Below are 27,983 nucleotides of genomic sequence, written 5' to 3' on the forward strand. Positions count from 1 at the left end.
TTAATCATGATTTTATTTTCATCTTGAAGGCTGATGAAAATGGCAGCATGTTGGAAATTAATAAGAAAATAGCTGGCAAGGTGGTCTTCCCTTTTTCTTTTTTTAAACTTCATTGTGTGAATATTTGTTTACTCAGTGACTAAAATATTCATGTCTGTCTCTTCACAGATTGGCTTGAATGTCACTCAAATTTGTTTGGCAAAGAAGTGCAGTGAAGATGAAGTAAGTCAAACTGACTCACAAGTTGGATTCTTTGTAAGCAAGTCTGTGCATGATTTAGCAGTCTTCTGTTGGGTGTGTTCATGGTTACTTGCATTTCAGTGATTTAGTCAATATTTTTAATTTTATGCTTCTAATGTAATTATTTATTCATTCATGATGTAATTGTTAGCCTAGCTGCTTGATATATTGTTGGTGAAGCTGCTCAACAGCTACTTTGGCTCAGCTGGGCCTTTCCTCCTTATTCATTCAGAAGCAATGACTGATTTGCTCAGCAGTTTATTTAATAGTAGGTGATTTGGTGCTCCTGGTATGGTGCTCTGTTTCTCTACTTTCACACATCTTTGCCATTTTTATCTCTTTGTTTGCATGTAGATAATAGAAGAGTTGCTGAAGCTTAACGATGACCCTAAGGTGCATGGAGTCTTTCTCCATCTCCCCACATCTTCCCTCACTAGTCGAGTGCTCAACACACTTAAACCAGAGAAAGATGTTGATTGGTAAGATCTTGTGAGATTATTTTGTCTGACAGATGAATATTATTTCATAAGTGGTAAATGGTGTTGAGCTGTAGCAACATGTGATAAGTTGCCATAAAAGGGCTTGTGATGACAAGTCAAAAGTAAGCCTCTGGTCATGGTTTGTTCTGTTTACAATATTGTGCGTCTCACATTTGGTCCAAATCAAGAAGGCCTGCAAAAAATTAAGACAAATTGTACAGCATGTGTCTTCCTAAAATAAGGGAATGGGAACATTAGCAAGGTACGCTATATAATAACCACAAATTGAATGGGGCTGGTTTAAAATCATGAAAGTTTAGATTCTTTTACTTAAAAGGTCTGAAGTTATGTTCATTACTTTTATTCTATCGGTATAATGAGCAAAGTTAACCTCTTTTCTTTGAAAGCAGAGCATTTGAACTTTTAGTAGACTGTATTTGATATTTTACCAAAACTTAAGATATATGGAAATTACTTTTTTTTTTTAGTCCATCAAATGCTGTCCAGCCATAGAAAGTTTTATCTAGTGAAATGTGATGAACTTTGAAGTAGTTGCATAATAAACAGCAATACGTTTTTCTTAACTTTTTTTTGTCCATTTTTTCTTCCTGCAACATAGCATTTCCAATTTGAATATAGGCCGCCTGGTGAGAGGAGACATGAGCAAAGGTTTTGTACCACCGATGGCAAGTGCTGTTTTGGATTTGCTGGGAAAACATGGTGAGTTTCTGCCAAGACAAGCTCTGTCGTTTATTGCATTAACACTTGAGCATTCCTGTCGACGCAAAAGGGCTGTGATGTATAATTTTTGTTGTTGTTGTCGGTTTTTTCTTTTTTTTTTTTTTTTTTCTTTCAATGTATGTCTTGCAATACCTTTTCTTTGTTTGGCAGATAAAAGTTGCCTCACTGTAACATAAAAATAACCTTTTGTATTTCCATCCAAGCAGGACTTAGAATTTTTGTAGTTTCTATGTCAAACAAATGTCAAGTGAAATTTTAACTGAAGTTCTGTTGCTTAAAAACGGTAAGCTTGATCGTCTGTCCATTATTTTAATAAATACACAAATACAGTAGTTGTACCGTCAGATCAATTAGTAATGGATGATAATGTCTTATACACTGTCTTGGTTAGTAATTTTTCAATACAACAAAAAAAGTGAAAGAACATTGTTGTTTAAGATTTTTTTTAAATTGAAATATGTCCCCATGCACCAACACAGTTGTTGCTGATGAAACGGAATGTAGTAATGTAGTCCTCTCTGTTTGACATGGACTGATCATTAGTGTTGCATGATAACAATTTGCTTGTTCATGATGTTATTGCCTGCATGTGTGTTTATGCTCTTTGCTGTATTTGAAATAAAATATTCCAGAAGAAATATTTTGCTTATTTAAATATGTCTGAATAAATACTTTGTTACTCATTTTGACTAATTTATAGTTGTGTTGAAGCAAACACATTAGAAAACATGTATTGTTTTACACAATGTTTTTATTTAATTGAATGCTTTTCATTGTTATATTTTTATAATGGATGAATTTATAAATATGTCTGAAATATTAGGAGAATTATGAAGAAGTCTAGTTTGTTGAACAGGGGATTTTAATTCCAACATGTTTTTGCAGATGCTTCTTTGAAAGGAAAATCAGTGTTGCTGGTAGGAGGACAAGGACCACTCAGGTTGGCCCTACAGTGCCTGATTGAAAGAAGTGGGATGATGGTTCAAACAAATCATTGGAACTCACAGAACTTAAAGACACAGGTTTGTTGAGTTGCATTTGACCTTTTTTGATACCATTCTGCTATTCTAGTAAGTGACCACAAGGAGGCACTATTGGCTTCATAAAGTGTGATCCTATCTAACTGATGTTTTTTTTTCTTTTCCAATTTATATTGCGTTTTTGTTCACCTGTAATTTATGTCTGGGTTGCAAAACAAAGTTCTTGATTATGACCTTAACCTTCTTTCTTCATTAGGTAATGCAGGCTGATGCTGTGGTTCTTCTAAGTGTGGGAAACATGGACATCCCACCATCCTGGGCTCGACCAGAGACGGTCATCATTCACTGCGAGTCGGCTTTGGAATCAGGTATGACTATGTTCTACATGCCTCCATCTGTGCAGTCAGTTAACTAGAAGAAGCATTTCTTTCCACATTTAAAAGATTAGTTTATTTATAAATCACAATCAAGATATATGACGTACAAAATAATATTTGAAATACAGGATGGAAACAAATCAGAAAGACCTAATCTATTCTCTGGCAAACTGGGAGCCAGCAAAGAGAAATAGACTGTTATTTGGTCTAATTTGCATGTGTGACAAATGGCTGCTTGTTGGCTGTGATAGTGCATTGCAATAATCAAAGTGAATAGATATAAATGCATGAATAATTTACTTAAATACGCACTCTGACAACACTTGTGTTAACTGAGCAATCTACTTTAAATTTTATTTTATTTTTTGTGTGGAAACTGTCCATAAGTTTCATCATAGATGTGTCAGAGATCCTTCTGGGGCACATAGATGTCCATAGATTTAATAATTTATTTTTTTTTTTTCCTTTTTTGTATGTATATTAGTACAAGTAAATTTCTGCTTGTTTTGCATAATATGAAATCCAGATGACGACCTCATTAACTTGCCCTCAACGTCTGGATTAGCATACCTTACAGCTGCCTACAGAGCACAGGTCTGTTCTGTTCCTTTTTTAAGTTCTTTTTTTTACGTCTTACTATTATGTGCCTCAGAAAACGATCTAACTTTTTAAAACCTTAATTTCCATTTATATATTTTTCCCTATTAGAACGTGACACATGGCTGCTGTCGGTGGCTCCAGGAGCAGCAGTACAGACCCTGGAATCTGTACAGCCATAAACTTCAACCATTAAACCCTGTTCCAACGTATGGACTTCCAAATATTAACACATGAAATTAGGATTTCCCATGCATAACTGTTTTTTGTGACTTTTTTTTTATTGTACATGTGCACAACAGACATTGTTAGACTAAATTAACCTGTTATGATATTCAAACATAACAAAAAAAAATCCTCATCTGCTGTTTTAGTGACATTGAGATCTCAAGGGCTCAGACACCAAAACCTGTAGCTCAGCTGGCCGAGGAAATTGGTTTGCTGCCAGAGGAGCTTGAAGCTTATGGGAGGAACAAAGCTAAGGTCCAACTCTCCCTCTTGGACCGCCTCCACTCACAGCCTGATGGCAAATATGTTCTGGTTGCTGGGTGAGTGTCATCACATAAATGAATATTGAATTTCCTCTGAACAGTATTTTGGCGTTAAGACACAACTTGAGAAGCATAAACCACAATCTGAAGACAAAAAAAAAAAAAAAATTCTAAAACTTTCTTTTGTTTGTACATTTAGCATAACACCAACTCCATTTGGTGAAGGTAAAACCACAGTGACTGTAGGTCTGGTTCAGGCTTTATCTGCCCACCTCAAGCTCAACTCCTTTGCCTGCCTTCGACAGCCTTCTCAAGGACCGACCTTTGGAGTTAAAGGTTAGAATTTATGGGTGTTGGATGCATCCTCTCTGGATTTTTTTTACTATATTAAGAAGGTAAATATTGATTGTTCCGATAAGAGTTGTGGTTGTTTTTACTAAACGCATTAAAGCATGAAAAGCCAGAGATCTGGAGATGATATTAAACATCTGGATTTATGAAACTCCGGTTTATGCACTTTTGGGTGGAGTAGTTAATTTAGAGTCCTTTTGTCTTTCTTTAACTGTTCTACCTCTGCTTTGCGCCTAGGGGGAGCTGCAGGAGGAGGTTATGCCCAGGTCATCCCTATGGAGGAGGTAAGATGTATTGACAGGCAGAACTAGAGAAGTCTAAAGAGAGAATGCATAAAAAAAAGTCATCCACACATTTCTGTAAAGCTGTGACTATATGCTTTACACAAAGAGGGATAAGAGTGGTAGAGGGGAGGGAGAAGAGTGATGAGAAGTAGAGTTGAAAAGCTCCAGACTTTGCTTTCTATAACAAGCAAGCTTTCTTTTTTCAGTCTCTAATTTCACTTTCATAAGAAATAATTATTATTAGAGCTGTACAAGTTTTCATGTTGACTTGGACTGACTGGAGATCAGCTTATCAGAAACTTAAAATTCTGTTCTTTTCTAACCATTACCATTCATAATTATTATTAACAAGCTTTGCAATCCAGTCCTTCACAAAATGTCTTTTTTTTTTCCCCACCCATAAAACACATTGAACTCCCCCATCAGTTCAACCTCCATTTGACTGGTGACATCCATGCCATCACAGCAGCTAACAACCTGCTGGCGGCAGCCATCGATGCCAGGATGCTCCATGAGGCAACGCAGTCTGACAAGGTGACTATAAATTAAGTACAAATTCGTAATTTTCTGTTAGTTTTTGGTTTATCAAGAAAATAAGTAAATCTAACATTTTCAGCTTGAAATTTGTTCAAAATGTATTTGTATTTGAAAAAACCAAACTATTTTTTTTCTCATGTAGTCCCTATTCAATAGATTGGTTCCTTCTGTGTATGGCGTTAGAAAATTCTCTCCAATCCAGATCTCCAGGCTTCGGGTAAGTCTAAATACTGCAACGTTCTTGAGAGCCAAATATGATTACTTACTCTACGAGAGATGCTCAGTTTACCTTTTAAAATACACTCTATTTATATATTTAAGCTATTTCTGTTGAGTTTTATATATATATATTAGAATAATTATTTCTACTGCACATTTTGTAAACTAGCAGTAAAATCCTCAGATTTTTATAATCCTGTTTGGATTTTTTATATTTCCAAAACATCAGAAAATTGGATAGCTGTATTGCTTGTGCAGTGACGAACCTAAATGATGCTTTTACCCAAAACTTTTTATTTTATTTTTCAAAATGCACAAAGAGAAATCCAAAATCTGTAATTTTTTTATTTATTTATTTTTTTATTTTTTTTGTTCTCCTCTTCGTTTCAGCGTCTTGGTATCAATAAAACTGATCCTGCCTCTCTTACACCAGAAGAAATCAGCAGCTTTGTGCGCCTTGATCTCGATCCTTCACAAATTTCCTGGCGGAGAGGTATTTTTTTTACAACTACAGGTTCACTCGCTCACTGTAGTTGGTTGTAGCGAACTCTAAGGCATACTGGGGAGTTTCTTTAATCTGAAAAATACTTGAGGTTAACCTTTTACTTGCTTCTGGCTATTATTTCAAACATTCAAAATTTTATGTACAACATTCTGCAGCAAAATGTTCCAATTATGCGTTCATTCATTCATCAGATTTGATCATTTATAAGACAACATTTATTACAGTTTACCACACTCGGTTCATACTACCTGCAGAAAACGCGGCTCACTCAGTTGTAACTAAAAAATACATACATGGGCAAATCTAAATGATTAGTAAATGTACTCCAGTAATGCATTTATTAACATCAGAGTTAAAACGGCATGACTTGGCCTGGGGCTTATTCTGAAGCATTATAAAGTCTGTACAAATACATTACCATTTGGGAGAAACATCTGAGCCAGACATTGATCCATCCCTGGTTAATGCGCCTTAAAATTCTAAATGGTCGTCTTTGTGTTGCATCCTGAAGTTATTTAGTGTTAAATGAAAGCTACATGTGTAATCAATCATATTTCTATACCAGAGTGAGATTAGATTGCTGTTGGGGCGCTACGTTACCTACAGCAATGTTGGTTTAAATTTGTCAATGACACAAAGCAGCTGGGCGCTGCTATGACTGATGTGGTATTTATCCCAGTGGCTGCAGAGGCCATTTTTAAGAAAAAGTCCTTGAGATAAAAAAAAAACAGTTAAGTTTAAGGGTGACAGAGAAATATGTGTTTAAACCCCCCCCCCCCCTCTATTTTTTTTTTATTTTTTTTTTTTTTATTCCCAGTGAATACTGCTTAGCTAACAGGGATCCCAGCTGCTGGTAACCACAAAGAAGCCACAAAGAAAACTTTCTTAGCCACAGATTTGAAGACTTGTTTTATGTGCTGGAGTTGGAAACTTTGACTGATTACACTGCTTATCTTATGAAAGACTTTAAGAGTTAGAATGGAAAATAAATTTGCTGCAGATTCATTGATAGAGGTATCAGTTTTAAATAGATGGAGGAATTAAAAGATTATGCAAATTTTTTCTTCTGACATGTCCAGAAACAAAGTATTTAAAAAGAAATGCTGTTGGTTTGATGCATTTATTGAATAAGTCAAAATATTTACCATCTTCTTTTGTCTTTATGATCTTGATCACCAAAAGATTAAATGGCAAAGTACAATTTCTGAGCAATCAGTGGGTTCATTTCTAATCCAAATCTGCAAATGTGCATTTACAATTTATAGGACTTGTCACATATTGTGAGCTAATATGTAATTTTGCTTTTTCAGTTCTTGATACAAATGACCGTTTCTTGAGGAAAATCACAGTGGGACAGGCCAGCACTGAAAAAGGACAGATCAGAGAGGTATGGCAGTTTAATATCATGAATGAGCTGACACTGTTATTTCCTAATTGTTATAAATCCAAAGAAAATTTTAAACATGAGACTTTGTTTAAAAGTGAAGAACTAATAGTTTTTAGCTTAATGCATTAATCTGACCTCATGGTCTTCTAGTTTATAATCATAATATGCGAAGTCCTTGTTGATTTAAAATGTCTTTTCCTTACTTGCCTACTAGTTAATGCTCCAAAACAATGTGTGAAGAAAAAAAAATGCATAGTAACATTTTTGTTATTGTGGCATTAAAGTATTTTTAAAAACGTATGATTTATTTGTTTTTATTTACAAGAAAAATGTCTATTTGTGCTAGTGCTAAATTAATATCACATAAATTGTTGGTTATGAAGCTACTTGTTAATATAAAATTTTAATTTAATTATCATTGATTTTGAAGCTAGAACCAAAATCTAGCGTACCGCTATTAAATTTAGTAATGATTTTCAAGTGCTTGTTGTCATTTACCTTTTTGCTGTTCTCTTTCCTGTAGAGTAACACAAGGGTAACAGACTGATTTTTGTTGGTTTATTAGTCGGGTGATTTATTTTGTTAGAGTTTTAAAACCGCATAACTAGGACTAGTATGAGTAAATGGTGGTACTCCTTTAGTTTCTATGCAATAACCTTTTGCCATAATTCAAAATTCTCAAATGTAAGTTAGAGAAGTGCTTGGGAGTTGTCTTTCAGCCAGCTCACTGTAAGTGCACAGCAACAGGTGGAGGAAGAGCAGCACTGTATTCATCTGTAGAAAACTTTGGTTATGCAATGATTTTCTCTGGCATTTTATTGAAATGGCATTAAAGCATATTTACAGTTTTATGTATTTTTTTTAAGCTAACTTTTTAAATCCTCCTTGTACCCTGATGACATTAACAGGCCCACACCTACGCTCCACCGCACTCTCTGTGATGCTGCCCAGCTGTACTTTAGCCACATATCAGCAGTAATGACAGCTAAATGAAATTCAGCAAATAAACAGTTCAGGTCCATGGGAAGCAAGCAGCCTTAAGTGAAAGCAAATGTTTACACAAGAAGGAAAATTACCCACCCATATATACATTGCTACACTCTTCTACACCCACCTGAAATAACCCCCTAAGCTGTCTCAGCATATGCTTATATTTACTGCCATCCATTCTGTTTCATTCCTTTGGCCTCCACCTTCCTCCAGTACTGGAAACCCTATAGCCCCTCAGAGTATTATGACTGGGAGCGGGAGGGGAGATCCTGAGGTCCTTGTTGGATTAATGTGGTTCAAGACATGTTTCTCTCTCTTAATGTGTGTGTGCGTGTGAAAGTCATGGAATGAAGACGTCCACTCTGCTTCCCTTTTTAAATCTCCACTTATTCACTCATGTTTTCAAAGTCTTTATTTTCACATAAATTACAAAAGAATCTCTCGTTGAAATGAGTTAAACGTGTTTCCAGTTACATATTCTCCATCAAATTATCACTCCAAACTGGGCTGTATTCATAAGCCATATTTTGTTGCCCATGCAAAAATTTTTTTTTTTTTTTTTACCTTGGCGCCACAGTACTATTTCTGTTGTCTTGAGAAATACTCCATTGATATAAACGCATTAGTGTTTAGACTCTCAAATCTGTCTTTATGTAACAGGGTGCTTTTTTACAGCAACGTTTTAAAAAAAATGTAAGAGTGAGTATTATTGTGCATGGTTGTTATGAATATGACGTCCTTGCAAAAATGCAACTTATATTTTCTCTCAACTTTTAGACTGGTTTTGATATTGCAGTAGCCAGTGAGATCATGGCTATTCTGGCCCTTGCGGACAGCGTAAAGGACATGAAGACCAGATTGGCTCGCATGGTGGTGGGATCCAGTCGCTCTGGAGAACCTGTCACAGCGGAAGACTTGGTGGGTTTAGGCAGAAATTATTTAATCCCAAAGAATGTTCTAACTCAGTCTCCCAGTGTTTCCTTCATATCTATAAGCATTTTGATTGAAAGATTGCTTAAAAAAATGTAGGATTTAATGGAACATTTGTATTTGGTTCTTGTTTGAATAAAAATGAAAGTGTTTGGCAAAACCAGGTGCAGTACAGACATGCTATCCATAATTATAGATTCTTAATTCCAATCTGCATGATTTTATGGTCAATGGAAACAGTCAGTGAATTAAAAGATGGGCTGAGATGAATATTGTTTGACATCATGTTGGATCTTGCTGTCCTCCTTACTGCTTGTAATAAGAATTTTTGTTGATTGTACCTTTATCTTTTTCCATTGGCCTGTTGTCTGTTTCAAAACTGATAACTGTTAATTTGAGTATATAATTTTTAACGTTTTTCAAAATGTCTGTAATTTGATTGTGTATCGTAATTCTTCCTCCCTGCAATTTTCCACCAGTCAGTTTAAAAAAAAAAAGAAAAAAAGTATGCTTTCTGGGTCAGATGCTTAATTCCCTCCACCCATGTTAATTCAAAACAACATGCAGTTTGCTTGTATCTCATGAATAGGATGTTAAGCAGAGTTTTCCAGCTTCTTACATTGTTGGCCTTTTCTTTGTCACACATGACTGCAATGTTTGAAAACAATAGACAAACAAATTGACCATAGTTCACAGGGGTACAGTTTTTTTTTTTTTGCTCATATTTGAAAATTTAGCATAGAACTGTAAACTATAGGGTAGAAATGGAAGTATGAAAATTATTTAGTACAGTTAATAATCAACAATTATAATTCCTTGGTTTATTTTGGATGCTTATAAATTTTTGGTCTGTTCATAAAGTCTTTGTTTCCAACAAATATCCTCATTTTTCTTTCTTGTCTGACAGGGTGTAAGTGGTGCCCTTGCAGTGCTAATGAAAGATGCTATCAAGCCCACACTGATGCAGACCCTTGAGGTGAGAAAAACGCATAATCTCATTTATCAGTTGAATTTCTTCATGTGTAGTTAAGCACAAAATGTTAACTTTTCATACTCCTACACCTTTAATGTGACAAACCTGTTTCTTCAAAACTGAAGAAGTTTTTGCATGGCCTAGGCAGAGTCCTAACTTAGAGCTAAAGTTAGGACTTTAGCTCCTAACTTTAGGAGCTAAAGATGAGGGTGATGGCAAAGAGACCTTCCAACTTTAAAGACTTTTAAATGGTAAATGGACTAAACTTATATAGAGCTTTTCCAGTCATTTTGACCACTCAAAGCGCTTTACACTAGAGTCACATTCACCCATTCGCACTCTCAAATGCAGACACATTTATACACCGATATGCAGACCAGTAGGCAATTTGGGGTTAAGTGCCTTGCCCAGAGACACATTGACATGTGGCAGGAGGCAGCTGGAATCGAACCTATAACCTTCCGATCGCAAGATGACTACTCTGTCATACAGCCACAGTCGTTTTTGGTGGAATAAATGTAGTGAATATGCCAACTGTTTATTCATGATTGCATGTGTCTGTAGGCGTAATGTACATTGAAAGTTTCTAACCCTACAGTAGTGAAGACTATTTTTCACTTAAGCTGTGATAAGTGGATGAACTGACATAAAACTGAAATTTTCAATGTTAACAGTCATGCATCATCGTGCTTTTTGTTTCTTTTCATTTTTTTTCTTTTTTTTTTTACTTAAACTGACATTTTCTGTTTATTTGTTCCTTGTTGAACAAGCAGTTTGATCACATCTTCCAAGTGGGAAAAATAAACACAGCTTGTCACACATACTGTGTTTCTGCGTGTGTGGAGGGGAAGGGGGGGAGTTTGTATGGAGCGAAGATTTTGTTACTCTTTGGGTTTTGTTTTTGGAGGAAGCTCTACGGCCCTGCTGTGTGAAACCATTTCCTGTGTGGGCTTCCTGTGACTCTGGTCAGGGAGCTGGTATCAGGACAAACCGGACCTCAGAGCTGCATGAGAACTTTCCACCAAACTTGACCAATTATTCCCCTTTTTGCCCTCTTGACTTGAGCTGGCAGTGAACACAGATTTACTCATGAAACTAGAGCTTGCATCTGAAAACGTGTGTTTTGTTGTAGTGGAGTTGCCTTTATATCAGATAGGATTAAATCTAAAAGAGACTGAGCATAATGAGAAGAGATTTATTTTTTTTACCTACTCCGTGTGTACGTGTCTGTTTAGCAGACCTCAACCATTCTTTGAGGTTTTCCAAACATCCTCTCTCCACGGGGTTTCAGAAAACAACTCCAGGCATCTTTCCTGAGGGAGAGACTAGAGAGCATAGCATAAACAGAGCCTCTTGAGTCCTGATGCTGCCTCATGTCAAAGGTTACAGGAGTTGTGCAGGATTTTGCAGCTGGTATGATGCACAAGTTGCTCAAAATGAGGAAATATTGACATAATCTCGATGTTCCTGTTATGTTCATCTTCCTTCCCGTCTTTCATTATCCCATTGAACACTTGGGGATTTGACACTGGGCTTTCATCACTGCCATCGCTGAAAGGGGTGGAAAGAGTAAAAGTTCAGGGGTTGCAAACGAACATAGTTCCGGTTGTTTGACGTTTACATTTACGTTAAACATGAATGACAGGCATGGAATAAAATAATTTTCCAACTGAGCATTTAGTTTTCTCCTGCAGTAAATGCGGATCTGATTCATGCGACTTTCTCAACCGCTCAAAAAAAAAAAAAAAACAGTTGGCAGCTTTTCCCAGAGCCTTGTTTCACCCAGATTTGCTCCTCTGAGGGAAGACTGTTTATGCAGGCAGCTTAGAGGTATGCAAACAAAGCCTTAGAAAATCGTATTAGGTTGTCCCATCCTTCCTTTTTCCTCTCTTAAGGAATCTACATTCAGTGTAACAATAGGTCAGCTGGCTTTCAGGGGGGTTTTTTTTAGACACAAAGTTGTCGCCTTTTTAGAGTCCAACATGATTGTGTTTGTATTTCGCTCTTGAAGAATAGCAATTGTCTTTGGTCATGCATGCATTTGTGAAAGCCAGCTATAAACTCAAGGATCTGTGAGAGTTATTCAGAGCTTTCTACTTATAACATCCTTGTGGCTGAGGAGCTTGTTCTTTCTTTGTTTTTTTTTTTTTTATTGCATTTTTTTGTCTGTTACTTTGCAGGCCCATAGTATACGACAAATGTATTTTATTGCAGTTATATGTTATCATATTTTGTAACGGAAGTGATCAGATCATAAAAATGTTAACAAAACAATCTGTTTTTTTTAAAGATAAGATAAATCAAGATAATTTTCAGACTTTATTAACTATCAAGAATAAAAACCCCACAGCAGGTAAAAATGTTCATGGGCAGCTTTTTATTTCCAAACAGTCCAGACAAAATATGTATGTTAGACTAAAGAGCTGGTGTGATTTTTTTTTTGATTTTTTAAATTTATTTATTTTTAATGTTTTCTGTTTAATAACTTACTTTTTTAAGTCTTGTTCTCTGTTGGTAGCATGCTTGTAGGCCAACTGAGCAGTAGTCATGTTTTAGTTCTTTTTCAGGATTTTGTTTGTTGCTGAAAAGTTATCAATTTAAGTGGTAGCAGCAGGAGAAACCGGCTTGTAAGGCACTCCTTCAGCTTGTTTGTTTTCAGTCTTTAGAGAGTAATCTGCATCAACACTTGGAAGTAAGGACCCAGACTTGGGTTGACATGCCAGTCAAGCACCTCTTAACTTGTTTCTGCTGGTCAGACAAACACTTAGCCAGCCAAAGTGCATTCAAACCCCACCATTTACTCTGAAGTGTAAGTGAAAGTTATTCTTTTTAGTAAAGAAAGAAGCTGTTGGCATTTCGGCCAAGCTTGGGAAGTTGCTAGGGTTACATTGTTTTCTAAACGGTTGTATGTTTGTGTGCCCCTCTAATTGTCGCAGGGTACACCAGTGTTTGTCCATGCCGGGCCCTTTGCCAACATCGCCCATGGCAGCTCCTCAGTGTTGGCAGACAAGCTGGCTTTAAAGTTGGTTGGAGAGGATGGCTATGTAGGTAAGATCCTTACAGAAAGATCACACAAACGCACAGCCACAAGCACTCGTGAAGGACAACAGAACTAGATGAGCTTTGCTTTTAAAACCACAGCTGGTGGGATGAAAGAATGACCACAGTGATGAACTTCAGCTGTTGCAACATTTGGCTTTTATCCATCTTCAGTTTTGGTTGTGGCTCTGTTCCACCTGGCTCTGATGGGCTGCTCTATTATCCTTCTCTAGTCTTCTACTACTTTGTAAGAAACTGACCAAGAGTGTGCAAAAAAACACCAGAGAGGAAGGAAGCAAGTTGATAATCTTAAGAGGCCCAGGAATGCTTTAGAGTAAACCACACTAATCCCTTCAATGTCAAAGCACACTTGAGTATTTAACATTTTATCTGTTCATATCTAGCCTGCTGCTCGTTTTGCCTTCATTTCCTGTGACACAGACTATGTTTGGAATGCCTGAGTTTTCCAGGTGTATTCAGTATACATGCAGTTATTAAGGGTTTATTTCTAAGAGTATGACCAATATTTTCTGTATAAAAGGAAATATGCTGCATTTATTCAAACTGTCACTTGCTGTTTAAGCAGAGAATTGAATTTCCAACATCTGGCTGAGGATTCTTGTGTGCTTTAGGCCTCAGCTTCTCTCCATCCCAATTGTTTTCAATCTGTTTATCTTAATCCCACCTCCTCTGTCCTCGTGTTTGTTACCTGACTCTCAGATATGCTAAGAACTCGACCTCCGTTGTTTTTTCTCCCCCGGCAGCTCTTTTTTTTTAAACTCCACCTATTTCAGCTGATGAAGCACAAGTATTATTATTATCATTTGTTTTCTTTTGCATGGCCATTGAAGATATGCAACCTAAGATTTCTCACAGTTTTTGGTCTTGGATTGCCCTCCGGTATGTGCTTTGATATACAAGCTTAAATTTGTTAAAAATCAAATCAGGTTTACTTTTATGAATAAATGAGGATCACCTTATTCTTTGATGTATTCAGAGTAGCGTTTTAAAAAGGAGAATTGGTCAAAATAGTAGAGTTGGTCAAAATGGTAAATTGGCAGCTCAGACATCAAAGAAAACTAAACCTGTATTGATTTAAAAAAAAACTAAAGTAAAGAATGTGAATAACCTGCTACAGATTTTGAAATAACAAATTTAGTTTTTGTTTAAATAAGGCTGGATTGTGAGTTTGCATGTGAGAGAATGGAATTTTGGTAGTCTTTTTAATCAAGGTCCGGTCTTCAGAAAACCTGTTACTGGAAAGTTTCATTTTGCTCACAAAGAAGAACTTGGGGAACTGTTTGGACATTCATTTCTATGAAATATTCTAAATAAAGCTAAAACGTTTGGGCTTTTCTCACAAATGTAAAGAAAATTTAAGTTCTTCTCTCCAAGTTATAGTATGGATCATAAAACGAGTGAGACTGCAATGATTTGAAACTAAGCAAAGATGACCGCTGTAACAACGGGAATCTGCGTCTTGCTTTTTTCATTTGAGGAATGGCTTGTTCTGATGAGGATGGCAGCCAGTTGCTTTGTGACTCCAAATAGAGAACACTGCTGCATACAAAACATCAAACATGTTATGTAGGAGAGGTCAAAACTAAAATACGTTTTTTTGTTTTGTTTGTTTGTTTGCATGCAAGTGGTCTTAAAATTATGCTATGGCAACAGCATCAGAAGTTAAGAACTGAAGTTGGGAAATCTGCCAAGATCCCAGAGTTAAATCTGTGTGATCCTGAATTTTTTTTTTTGTTTGTTTGTTTTGTTGTTGTTTTTTTTCTGAAAATGACTTTAGTTTTTTTTTTTTTATTTGATTAACAAAGAGTAGGTATTTTTATTAGTTTGAGTCTTCCACTTTAATTCCCCCTGAAGGAAGTACTTGAACTTTTTGTGACCTCAGATGTTTGAGGGGATCATAGTGATATTACTTATGGTCATGCTATATCATGCTTCTTGTTATTGTGGTCTGCTTTGGAATCTGGGATTAACGTGAAGAATTGCTGCTCTCTGTGGGGAGGAGGGTGGAAATCTGGGAATCCCACACACCAGATGTGTGTGTGATTCCTATATCATTAGCTGTCTGGATTACAAACTACAAAAAACCCCTGACTCCTACTTTCAGGACAATTTCCCACGTTAAAAAATCTGCCTAAGAGATTGTATTAAAAAAAAACATTGAGTCTGTTTTTGCATGTTTAGACAGATTGATTTATCTTTAAATTTGAAGGTTTTAATTAGATGGTGGCTGGGAAAAATGTTTCTTTAAGGATACCAGCATTAACTGTCTATAAATTTTCCAAAGTAAAACATTAAAGTTGTTTAAAATGGACAAGAATCTTTCTTGCCATAGCATCCTTTGTTTTAATTCCAACTCTATGGTGAAATCTGAAACTTCGCTTTTTATGACATCAAGTGACAGCCTAACTTTACAGTTGGTAAAGCTGTAAATTTACTGTAAAGGATAAAAATCTGCTCAAAAGTACTTTCTGTCTGGGAGCAGGACTCTTTTTAAAGAGCTATATATTTTGGAGCTTGCTTCCAGAAACTTATTAGATAGTTTTTTCCTTGTGGGGATAAATTGACAGAGTTCCATCAAAACTTAACAGGCAACTCAAAGCTGTCTGCACATCACTAGACAAAGTAATGTTAATCACTTAATATATACACACTCAAATGAGCAAAGCCTGTAGACTTCTTGTTTTCTAGCTTTCTCAAGAGGCCTGGTTCAGTGCTGTCCATATCAGAGACCCTCTGTCTTTTAGAAAGCACTTAGCTTGAACCCATTACTCAGTGCATTACTACTACTCAGACAGAAAGCTGTCTCTCTCCAAATGTTCTGCACTCTTGGTGAAGACTTGATGAGCTCATCTGTTTTTTTTTTTTTTTTATTGGGGCCAACTTTGATTTATATACACAGTTGTATATAAATCAGTTGCAGTATTATCAATAAACTGATAAGGTGGAACACTAAGCAATATTGACAGATGACAGTCACACAATCAACTGTCATTTCCAGAATCCACCTTAAATGTTTTTCTCAGTCAGCATCTGTGATTCCATGCAAACCACCAATCTCCATTTTGTTCATACATGCTGAAAAAGTGCTACTGTCATACATGCATCTCTTCCTCCAGTGACTGAAGCTGGGTTTGGAGCAGACATCGGGATGGAGAAATTCTTTAATATCAAATGTCGGGCATCGGGTTTGAGGCCCAATGTGATGGTGCTGGTTGCAACTGTTCGAGCGCTGAAGATGCATGGAGGTGGCCCAAATGTAAGCTTATGCATTATGACCAGCACATTTAAATTAAAAGACTTATGATTTTATAGTATCAGCTTCCTTCCTTTTCATTAATTACATTGAATGTCTAGCACAATGACTGTTATTACAATTATTTTTCTGTTTCCAAATTCTGCTTTGCTGTGTTTTAGGTGTCAGCTGGTGCTCCTCTTCCCAAAGAGTACATCGATGAGGTATGAGCTTAAAATATCTGTGCATAGAAACATAAAGCATGGAGAAAATAAGATAAGCATGAAAGTGAATATGATCCGATTGGTAGTTTTGAACATCGCTTCCAATCAAATGAAAATAAATGGCCTGGCGTGTTTTTAATTTTATTTAGATTTTAATGTCATTGACTGAAAGGTTCATGATGTAACCATCACAATTAAATCCACTTAAAAAAGTGTGCACCACATTATGGAATGTTTTTTTTTTCTTTTTTTTTTTTTTTTTTTTTCTTTTTCTTCTGAAAATGTTTCCAGCAAAATGGATTTCTACAATCAACAAGTGAGATCCCTGCTGCTGTAATAACTGACTGACAGTTATATTGATACCTGGCCAGAACCCCTGGAATCATGTAGCAACCCTCACTCGTACTTCCATAAGGTTTATAGTTGTCCTGAGCTAACATGCTTTGTTGCTGCGGCTTTATTTTCAGCCGCAGTCAGAGCTCCGCCTGTAAGAGTAGATAAGCATGTAAATGGTTATTTGATTATCCGCTCAAACAGAACATTAGTTTGTGGTTTCCTGGTATGTGAGGCACCGCTGAAGGGAGGTGTGATTCTGTTTGTGTGTGCAGTGTGTGTGTTTATTGATACCTGGCCAGAACCCCTGGACTCTGAGGCTGATTCAGCTGTGTAAATAATCGCACAGTGTAAGTTAATTATGACGCTTGTAATAAAAACCAGAAGAATGGAGAAAAATGGAACCAGGGACATGCATTAATTGTACTTGTATGGACATGGTTACTAAAGTCTGCAGGATCTCAGAAAAACACACATGCACACACAAAGTCCAAGACTAGATTTCTATATGCAGTCAATTCTTCTTTGGAGCAGCTGGCATTTTGGTATAGAGGACAATGACAGGATAACAGATGGTACAGAGTGGAATATTTAATCAGAGTTCATTACCAGAGTAAGTATGACAGAATAGATCTTAATATCCCAATATAAATTTTAAAGTGACCATTTAAGCCTCAGAACAGATATAAAGGAAAGTAAATTTGTTTTGGCTCCTCAACTAAATTGTTGGACAGGAAATGACGGCATTTAAGCTCAACTTCCCCTGAAATTGCAAATTTCCTTGTGTGAGAGACCAACTTCTCTCTCTCCAATTTAATTTACCAGTTATAACTGAACTTGATTATCAATATCACAGGAACCATGGTACTAGAGCTTGTATGTATTTCTATTTGGGGGAAAAAATCATTTTCCTTTTGCTCCAGTTGAATACTACTTTTTACCATATACAGTCCTGATATAACTAGTTGTCCCAAAGTTACAAATAGAAAACAGCTTTTATTCTAATAAAGTATTTTAAATTAAAAGATCTTAATATATCTTTTTTTTTTATCTCTGTAGAACCTGAGCCTTGTTGCAGGTGGTTGCCGTAGCAATCTTAAGAGACAAATCCAGAATGCTCACCTCTTTGGGGTTCCTGTAGTGGTGGCACTAAACGTTTTCAAGTAAGACAAATGTTCCAGAACTACCCATGTTTATTTATTGCATTATTTAGTACAAAAAACATTATTTGTGCTTTATTCATTGTACGTCTCACAATGTCACCACTGTGATCTCAGGACGGACACTCAGGCAGAGATTGACCTGGTGTGCCAGCTCGCCCAGGAGTGCGGTGCTTCTGACGCCGTGCCGTGTCGGCACTGGTCGCAGGGTGGGCGGGGCTCTCTCGAGCTGGCCATGGCAGTGAAAGAGGCAGCTGGCAGGCCCACAAATTTCCAGTTCCTGTATAATACAGAGGTGAACACAGCTGTAATTTAACATTTTGTTGTATTGCACTGCAGTACTTTCATGTTTTGTCTACTTTTGGATAGTGTTTGTACCTAATGTTATTTGTTTCCTCCAAGCACTGTGGATGTACAAAAAGAATCAACTGTTTTGAGTTAGTCAAATTGACTAATTGTGACTTAAATTAACTCAACTTTTCCATGTACAATAAGCTTATCTACGTTTGCAAGAGTACAACAGTGAACATTGAGTTCAAACTCCTAGATAAGCCGAAAGATTAGTTTGCATTATTCGGTCCTAAAGTTGTATTCCTCAGTTCATCACTGATGGATTCTGAAAACATTTAATTGTAAACATACCGTCTTTTTTATGGCATTGCCTTTGAACCTCATTGCTTAGTCGTGTTCTTTTTCATTGCACTGAACATGTATTTTGCTACAAAAGCATTGACTCTATTCCCTCTATCTTTTTTTGACGTTAACTCCATACAGATGTGTACTCTATTTACTTGATCTAATTTCCCCTCCTTCCATGTACTTTTCTGTGTGTGTGTGTGTGTATCCACCTTTTGCTGATATGTTCTCTTTCCCACAGATGCCGATCCTGGAGAAGATCAGAACAATAGCCCAGAAGGTGTATGGAGCTGAGGACATTGATCTGTCTCCAGAGGCCAGCAGCAAAATAGATTACTACAATCAACAAGTGAGATCACTGCTGCTGTAATAACTGACTGACACAGTGACAGGAATCATGTAGCAACCCTTACTCGTACTGTTTAACCCTTTCTTTCTTGTATTTAGGGTTATGGCTCTTTACCCATATGCATGGCCAAGACTCATCTCTCCCTGTCCCACATGCCTGACGAGAAGGGCGCACCCACTGGATTTGTTTTACCAATCAGAGATGTTCGTGCAAGCATCGGCGCAGGCTTCATTTTCCCACTGGTGGGAACGGTAAGTGGGCTGTTGGAAGAATTTAGATGACACACCTTTGATGACTAAATATTATCCCTGGAAAATGGTTGATCTAATTTGGTTTAAAGTTATGTCCTTAGGGGTTTTACAGAAATAAGGTCATCCATCCAACGTCCATCATTTGTCTGTTCCTCCTGACATCCCTCCCTGTCTCTTTCTGCTCATTTGTTCTTTATTCATGTGTCCATATATGCATTTATTGCTCCACCTGGCTATTATCCATCAGTCTATCCATTCAGCCATTCATCCATATCTATCCTTCTCTCCACCTAATCATCATCTAGTTTGTGGTGTTTGCAGCTTCTGTATTTAAAGCCTGATCAATATACAAATAACTTTCATAAATCAAAACTTTAAAAGCAAGTTTAAAATGTTTAAGTTTGAAGTGAATCTTGGCTTAAGTGGTTATAAATACCTGTTTCTTCCTAAGGACACTGAGACAATACTTTTTAATTTGCTGCAATCCAACTTTGACATTTGACCCAATGGCTACATGTGGCTGCTTTAAGTTACTTCAGTAAGAAATTATAGATTAGGATCTTATATAGTCTCACATTCTGGATTTTTTTTCCCCCTGTCTTCCATCATTTCAAAGTTCATCACCAAGCAGTTTTTGTCTTTCTGATCATTACTGCTTTTTCTGCTTGTTGTATTATTGTTTTGAGGAACCATTTGCTGGGTGGAGCCCCTTGGCCATCAATGGGCCGGGCAGGAAGGAAGTTGCTTCCTGCGTTTTTTGCCTCCCGCTGTTTCACCAGCGTGCCCTTAGGGTCTGGTTTGGATAGTTGGAGGCGTAGATGTCAACCGCTGGCCATGCTGAGCAACAACGTTGTTGGCTCTTTGATCTGCCACTCACACAGTGACACTTAAACTTTGACATCTTACTCAGAAAGGGAATCTCTGATCTGTTCTCTGAACTCCTTAGCTGACTGGCATCAGATTGTTGTTGAAGGCTTCTGTCTTGAAGGATAATATTCCTTTTAAAAGGCCCAAATTAACTTATTTGTATGGTTTTATATTTCCATTTCGATATCATCTGCTTCTAAAAACAGCCCAAGTGCTTAAAAAAAACACACCCATACATTTTTGGAAATAAGTTAATGTTTCTTGGGAGTTGGAAAAATTTGGCTTTTCAAAAACCTTGCGATTGTTACCTAGCAACCCAAACTGAGCTCTAGTACATTTGGTCAGCTGGTTTTACCGCTGGAGCCATTATACAATGGCTGCTGGAAAAGATAAGTGTTTTGTTGTTGACTTACCATCCAGAAACCACTTGTTTTTTTTTTTTGTTTTGTTTTTTTTTTATAGATGTACAGTTGTATAATTGCTCATCTGTTTGCAGCCATTTCATGTTCGAGTGTAAACCTTGAGTTAGTGGGCGTGGTCAGCAGCCACTAATTTAAAGTGACAAAGGCCTTAAAACAACAGCACATTCTGAAAGGAGCTCAAAATAGGCAGAACTGACCAGATTAAAATCTCATTATTTAACAATTTTGTGCAAAGAATGCAATGAACATGTTTTCTACAGCCCAGAGACGCATAATGGGTCATCTTTGAATCCGTTTCTTGAAGATGCAATATTCAATCTGTTAGAAGTGAGTTGGATTGAGATATTTGCTGTATTTGGCACAAAGTATATTAAAAAAAAAAATTTAAACTTTTGAAGGGAGCTGACTGGAACAGGTGGAATAGAATGTGTGGGAGTACTAGGTAGTCTCTATTATAAAGAAAGGATGGGGGGTCTTGACTGGGTAAAGAATCATCCTGATGTCATTCTTCAGATATGTCAGGGAGGAGTAGCAAACAGAACAATGAATCTCTGTGGTGTAGGAAAATTAGCACAACTGTTTAAGGCTGGATTATCCAAACTGATTTAACAGATTTAAAAACATGAACAAACACAAAAACAATAGCTTCATTTGTAATTGCTATGTTCAGTCAATATAAATTAGTGGAAGGATCAGGAAAAGTTGGAGCTCATCGTTGTACAGTGGATCAATTTCAGTTCATGATCCGTTCACCTCTTCAGAGACTATTTTGCTGTTGACGGACTCTTCTCCAAAATCGCTGTGGGGTAGAATCCAGCTACACTGTATCCTGCAGGGTTTTCCCCCACAAAGGCACATTGTGTCTGTGGATAATGAAGCAACTTATTTAGCTGAGTGGGGTTTCCAACTTTAGCCAGGGCATGTTATGTGTTCCAGCAAGTGCCAACTTGTTCTCAGGCTTGAGAAGGGGGACTGGCTGAACAACTCTTCTTTTGTTGCTTTGAAGGTTGAAAAAACCTTCAGCTTCGCATGTCTGAGACTTTTGATATTTAAATTTGCTGACTGATTTTATTCTGACAGGACAATAAGGTTGGACTTAAGTGTTTTGCTCTGACATGAAGGTCTGTCATCCACATCTCTTTTATTTAGGTAAATGAATGGAACATCAGTTGAAGACATTCTCTGGAGTTTTTATTGGGAATGTCATGAATTATGCTAATTAATCATATATTAGAATAATAAACTTCATTAGTTTTGAAAGTAGATGGTATTAGAAGGCTGTGTTAAAAGCAGATAGAGATGGAAGCCAAGAACAACCAAAAATGTGCCAAACTATTTTCTTGTGATATGAAGACCTTTGCTTTGAGAGAAAATTCTTAGTCTTTTTGAGCTCACTTAATAAATGTGATGCAAAAATAAATGGCATTTCCAAGTTTCAATCAGGTGGAAACTCTGTAGAAGGCATTGATGATGCATTCATGCATCTCATAAAATACACAATCCAATAAATCAACTTTTTGAGATTTATTTTGTCATCTTGAATAAGAACTTGTCCTTGTGGTAATTTGTCAAATCAAAATAATTTACCTCGCTTTGATCTTTATGCCTGATCATTAAGCAGCATAAAGAAACAATAATGGTTCAGTGATCAGGATCCCAGCATATCAATGTTACAGCATTTATTTATTTAATAAAGTACATGAAGTTACTGGGATCATATGACAAATGTTTGTGCTGATTTAGGTTCGGTATGTTTTGTCAAAACTGGTCAAATTTTTGTTCAAAACAACCTTGCATATCAAAGATATTTGATAAGATGCCAATGCAGACGAGTAGTGTCAAGCTTTATTTGATCAGAAAATATATAAGGTTGAGTTTTGCAGATATGGCTTGAACACTGATATTTTCATAATAAAATAAAAAAGACATATTTCTATCATTACTTTAGTAGTTTTACTCTTGGTTGTTACCCAATGACAGTCATACAGACCTGTAACTGTTGGGAGTGACACTTATTTATTATTTCCTCTTTACTGTAAATCATTCAATCACCTTTGGATGACGACGAGGCTCCTTTAGCAAAATCTCATTACTCATCAATTGAGTCATCTATCGTTTCTGGAGTTTTTAGGCTGTCACACAGCTGAAACACAACTGGCAAGCCGAGCAGGCATTGGCAGTCCACATCCGCTGTGTTACATTGTGTACACATGTCCACCCTGCTTTGTCTCTTTTGGTTTACTCTTCATCCTGCGCTTCCTCAGACAGGAAACCCTCTGCTCACTTCCTCCTGTCTCATTTCCACTAATGGGCCCATAAAACTGCCCTTGGATCAGTAGAAAGGAGGCATGCAAAGAATGTCCCTGCCTGTCTAATGAGCAAGATGATTTGCTGTTGTTTGTGGACTGGATGATCCAACTTTCCACACAGGAAAAGTGTTTAAGATGCACTTGAGAACAAATTGTGACTCAATTTGTGTTCAGTTTACTTAATTTAGTTAAAGTACATGAAACTGGCATCTTGTGAGTCTCCATTCACATGACTAGGTTCCCAGTGATGTTACTAATTTGTTTAGTTTCCTCAGCATCTCAATATGTTTCTTTTTTTTTTTTTTTGGCACTGACCCTAAAATATCATTAATTTCTTATCTATTTTTCATTGTTAAAGTATTAAATAGTCCCAGATTTTAAACATTTTGCTGTATATGTCTTATCCTCATTGGCTGTTGTAGTTCCGAGGACTTTGAGTGTTGTTATTCCTAACAAAACTGCAAGACCAGAGATTTTATTCTCTTCTGAAAACACTTACAGCTTGTTTAAAGAATTAAAATCAAAATGTTCATGTTACATTACCCACTATCAGCTCTGTCATGAGAAAGCATATTTTAACAAGGTCTGGCTTGAAAATAGGGAATTCAACAGTTGGCTAAAAGATGTCAATAACAGTTAGGGGTAAAAACGACACCATCAGGGACATCTGGATGCCAGCTGCTGCTCCACACCACAGCACACCTTCCCTGGACAACTCAGCTTTCAAGCATAGAATATTCTGTTAGAAAAAAAAAAAAAGAAATTACCCATAGCTGAAGTCCAGGGAAAATTGACCAGCTAGCCAAATGTGTGTTTACTTTGAAAGGATGTTGAAGTTACTCAACCTAGATGTAAGAGCAATGAAGTCCGATCCCAAAAATGTGAGGAAAAAAGAATTAACGGTCATCTAAAACTTTATCAACTTAAGTTATTCAATAAGTTACACTTTAGACATCAAGTAAATAGTTTCGTTGTCGAAGGTAATTTTTGTGATTCTCACAGGCCTTGAATTTAAATGCTATGGTTCTTAAAATGTCTGAGTTAAAGTTGACTCATATAAACCAGCAGAAACTTTGCTTTGTAGTTTCACAGAGGTCAGCTTGAGAAAACTGTTTTGATTATTTAGAAAACATATTCTGTTCTCAATGAATGATTGTTCTCGCAATTGTTTTAGTGGAAATAAAGTGTGTAGGATTTCTAAGATTAACTCATTTTTTAGCTTGAAGCTGGATGTTTTTTATTTTGACTTAAACCCACTATGTTTCAGATATTAGACTTTATCCATTTAATCACATCTTTAGTAATATTAGTCCAAGTTTTTCTATTGTTTCCATTATGTAACTTCATTGCGTCACAAATGGAGTGGTAGTGTTAAATAATTTTAATGTTTTTCTGCTGTTCTTGTCATACAGCTGCTTATCGTCTTTCCAGTAACTTCCAGAGACCGTTTTGTTGTTTTTGAAGCATTCTTCTGTAATTTAAACTGCCTTATGTTTTTGATTAATGCTGTACAAATGCATAAGTCTTAGATTTTGCTTTAATCTTAAAGTTTTTAGATTATGTTTTAAAATATGTGCAGTTTGCTAAGCAGTAAACTTGTATCTCTTATCTCAGCTGATGTTTTTACGTTCCATTTCAACTCTGCCTTCTACTTTAAAGGCAGGCCTCCTATTTTCTTTAAGAACAAGGCTACCATTTTCTTCACTGTTGACATTCAGTTAAATGAGTCCAGACTGTTTATTGGACTTGTGAGGGTTGATCCCGCTCTAATTATCAGGTCTTCATGTTGAATATTGTAGGTTATCTTTTGGTTTTGTAACAGCTGTGTTGTGGTGAATAGTCTAATTTATGGCTTTCGTTATTATGTATATTGTAACCTTCTTTAATTTTAAACTCACTGACATATTCATGAAATTTACCAGAAAATGAAGTCTTCAGGGTTTTGTCAACTCAAACTATCAAGAGTTTCCTTCCTGGTTTAGGCTTATAGTATTATAACACCTTTAAAGTTGCTCAAAATAAGACGATGTTCAGTTTGGAGCAGTAAACAATAATAATGAAAAAACTTTGTTGCTTTTTTTTCCTCCCCTCAGATGAGCACAATGCCCGGCCTGCCCACCCGCCCCTGTTTCTATGACATAGACCTTGATCCTGAAACCGAGGAGATCATCGGCCTTTTCTGAACAACACAAAGACATTCCTGTAAGTTTCACCTCATTCTTCATACCTTCATACCTGGTGTCATAAGCAGCTGCAATTTTTACATTTTATTTCTCGCTGTCTTACGAAAGTGTTCCCCTTTTGAAATTTTTATTGGTTTCTCATGTTAAATCAAACAGCATTGTGTTAAATTGGGCTGTTAAGTGATTAATCAACAAAGTAAGGCAGAAATTAACTCTTAATTTTTTTGACTAATGAAAACATGTGCCATGTATCATTTACATGTATTTATTAAGAGCTATCAGAAGCAACGTGAGGAAAATGAATCATATTTTGAGCTTGAGCAGATGATGTATTATTGTTCTTTGAATTAGCTAAAACTGTTTATAGACCAAAAACTTTGCCTTGCCTGATGGCCTGCAACACTTTTCAGATTTATTATTGTAAATCACTTTGAAAACTCATTTAATTTCCTTAAATTCACTTTGTTCTGTTGTTCTCTTGCTGAAAGTCTCAATTTAAAGTCAAGATTGTTGTAACTTGACAAAATGTGAAAGTTTTTTTGGGATTTTATTACTTTTATCAAGATATGCAGTTTATAAGATGTTTTATTGCCTCATCCGGTATGTTTTTTTTCTTCCTACATTTTCTTTCTTTGTGTTCCTAGGTTTTTTCTCAGGATCCCTCAGATTCTACTATACCCTGGACGTCTGTCTCACTGTGATGACTTACTTTTCCTCAAAAGACCAACACTCCCACAGCTTTTAAAGTAGCAGCACATTAACAGCCTTGTGCTGAAATGGACCTAATGTTTCAATATTAGAGCACATATTGACCAAAATACCTCAGGCCTCAAGCTGTTCTCAGGCAGCCAGTGTGAGCAGATAAAACCTCAATGTGGCAACAATCCTGCAGACTCATTTCACCTAACGAGCTTTAAATTAGATTGATGCTGTGGCTTCAGGAACAGCAAATCAAACATGAACTCTCGGGATAATTTGTTATTCAAGCTAACACTCTTGTTATGTTTGTTTATGAGGGACAGCAATAATGTTCCTGGGTCAATTTGACCCATGAATTGTTTAATCATGCAACAATGTCAGACACCAAAAAATCCTCCAACATTTTTGCATCTGATCATTAACTCCATTATGAACAATTTCAATCAATATTTGTGTAATAAAATCTTGTATTTCTCACAAATTATCAATGAAGACAACTTACTCATTTGGACATAAAAAAAACCAGCAGATAAAAAACTGTCCTTGAAATAATTTTTTTTGTAGATTTCTTTTCTATGGATCACATTATGAATTTTCTTTCAAGTGTTGTTCTTTATAATTGGTCTTGAGACACGTATTCTGTTCTGGGTCAAATTGACCCACTGATTAAAATCAAGACAAATGAGTCATGTTTATGTTTCCCTCCTCTTCTGCTGAGTGTTCACTCAGTGTGGGTGGAGTTTGCCCACGGGAATGGAAGAGGTTCCCGTCAAGCGTTGCATGAACATTTGCTTTCTTGCATTTTCCTAGTGAATTAGAGAATAATGAGAAAGTGGGCTTGTGTGGGGGCATGTGTGTGACATGTAGTTCATAGCTGCAAGGAAACATACAGAATTGGACATTTTCCTTTTTACCCTTCAACTTTACTGCCAGGTCAAGTTGACCGGAACAGTATCTATGTAAAATGTAGAATCAAATGTGTAAAATGGATACATTTTCAATGTATATGTAGAGTCTACCTATTAAGACAAATAGAAAAAGTTTCATGCAAAAAAAAAATACTTTCAACTTTTTTTTAATTTAAACTTCAAAATGGGTCAATTTGACCCACAACATAACAGGAGAAAGCAACATATTGTGAAGAGTCACATGTATTTTGAACTTTAGGTTTGTGCTCTATTTGCACATTTATTTGATTAGACAAAAATCTACAGCCGTGCTACATAGATTCAATATTGCTATGTAAGCATTGGTGTCACTGCTCTATTGATGATTTCAAAGTATTACGATGTGGTTTCAGTCCACTTCATATTTTTTTTTCACTGTCCTTCTTATGGTGCTAAAACTGTTGCATTTTCACTACATGCTGGTGGATGAACTAAAACTTGACAATTGTGTTGTTTAAGAGTGTTGCATGTGTGATTATTTAAATCTTTAGTTTTTTGTTGTTGTTTTTTTTTTACATATGAGTGACTTTATTTAGTTTTGCTTATTAATGTCATCTTAGGGTCTGAAATTAAGCAGAAATGGGAACTCAGATCCTTATTTTTAGCCTGTTAGACAAATTTATCTCAGTCGGCTGTTCAAGTTTATTGGACTTAAATGTGGCTTTCAAAAGCAGTAATGGTGTTAAATATGTTTTACTCCAACAGATGTGTGTTTAACATTTTCAATGATAACAAGTGCCTTTCTAATAAATCTTTTATTGCCTCAGAGATCCTGTACTTGTGTTTTCAGCTTGTTCTGTTTATTTCTTCATGTCTTATTGCCTTATTGTTGCTGGAACCACTTCAGTGCTGAAATAAAACCTTTCTTACTCTTTAGTTTTTTTTTTACTTTTAGACTCTGTAGCCAAACACCAGCTTGTCTGCTAAGGTGTTGGAAGCACGCCTGAAAGTTGGCTGCCGGGGCCCCTCAGCACCGCAGGGCGCAGCATCTGTCATTATGAAGTGTTTGCGACATGGAGTCGTTTTACATGCGTGCATAGCTGACATTCCACACCTCCTCACTCTGTTCTCTATGTTCAAACCGTCAGGATGTGGCAGTTAAAGCAACAGCCTCGGCTCCAGGAATCCTGTCTTCTTTTTTTTTTTTCCAGCATTGCATAAATGCGTGCTGAGTAAGTCGGAGGGTTCAGCCTGTCTGTCTTGAGCCGATGACGGATTTGAGGTTGTTTT

General features: G+C 36.5%; 1 protein-coding gene across 1 annotated transcript in view; it reads left to right on the forward strand.

Annotated features, from left to right (window-relative positions):
- mthfd1l (methylenetetrahydrofolate dehydrogenase (NADP+ dependent) 1 like) overlaps positions 1-26,882 on the forward strand; it is a 28,283-nt gene extending 1,401 nt beyond the window's left edge. The window contains exons 3-28 of the mRNA XM_055021496.1: positions 30-80; positions 169-222; positions 595-719; positions 1,339-1,439; positions 2,346-2,482; positions 2,697-2,808; positions 3,344-3,411; positions 3,526-3,623; positions 3,789-3,962; positions 4,105-4,241; positions 4,494-4,540; positions 4,967-5,074; positions 5,220-5,294; positions 5,687-5,789; positions 7,112-7,188; positions 8,956-9,096; positions 10,016-10,084; positions 13,018-13,129; positions 16,258-16,397; positions 16,556-16,597; positions 17,990-18,093; positions 18,208-18,385; positions 18,968-19,075; positions 19,174-19,326; positions 25,018-25,126; positions 25,752-26,882. Of these exons, the coding sequence (XP_054877471.1) occupies positions 30-80; positions 169-222; positions 595-719; positions 1,339-1,439; positions 2,346-2,482; positions 2,697-2,808; positions 3,344-3,411; positions 3,526-3,623; positions 3,789-3,962; positions 4,105-4,241; positions 4,494-4,540; positions 4,967-5,074; positions 5,220-5,294; positions 5,687-5,789; positions 7,112-7,188; positions 8,956-9,096; positions 10,016-10,084; positions 13,018-13,129; positions 16,258-16,397; positions 16,556-16,597; positions 17,990-18,093; positions 18,208-18,385; positions 18,968-19,075; positions 19,174-19,326; positions 25,018-25,107 (2,604 nt within the window). The 3' untranslated portion in view covers positions 25,108-25,126; positions 25,752-26,882. The remainder of the gene's footprint in view (positions 1-29; positions 81-168; positions 223-594; positions 720-1,338; positions 1,440-2,345; positions 2,483-2,696; positions 2,809-3,343; positions 3,412-3,525; positions 3,624-3,788; positions 3,963-4,104; positions 4,242-4,493; positions 4,541-4,966; positions 5,075-5,219; positions 5,295-5,686; positions 5,790-7,111; positions 7,189-8,955; positions 9,097-10,015; positions 10,085-13,017; positions 13,130-16,257; positions 16,398-16,555; positions 16,598-17,989; positions 18,094-18,207; positions 18,386-18,967; positions 19,076-19,173; positions 19,327-25,017; positions 25,127-25,751) is intronic.
- The last annotated feature ends 1,101 nt before the right edge of the window (positions 26,883-27,983 follow it).

The sequence above is a fragment of the Poeciliopsis prolifica genome, unplaced genomic scaffold (genome assembly GCF_027474105.1).
Source record: "Poeciliopsis prolifica strain line A6 unplaced genomic scaffold, Auburn_PproV2 SCAFFOLD076, whole genome shotgun sequence".
Classification (NCBI taxonomy): Eukaryota; Metazoa; Chordata; class Actinopteri; order Cyprinodontiformes; family Poeciliidae; genus Poeciliopsis; species Poeciliopsis prolifica.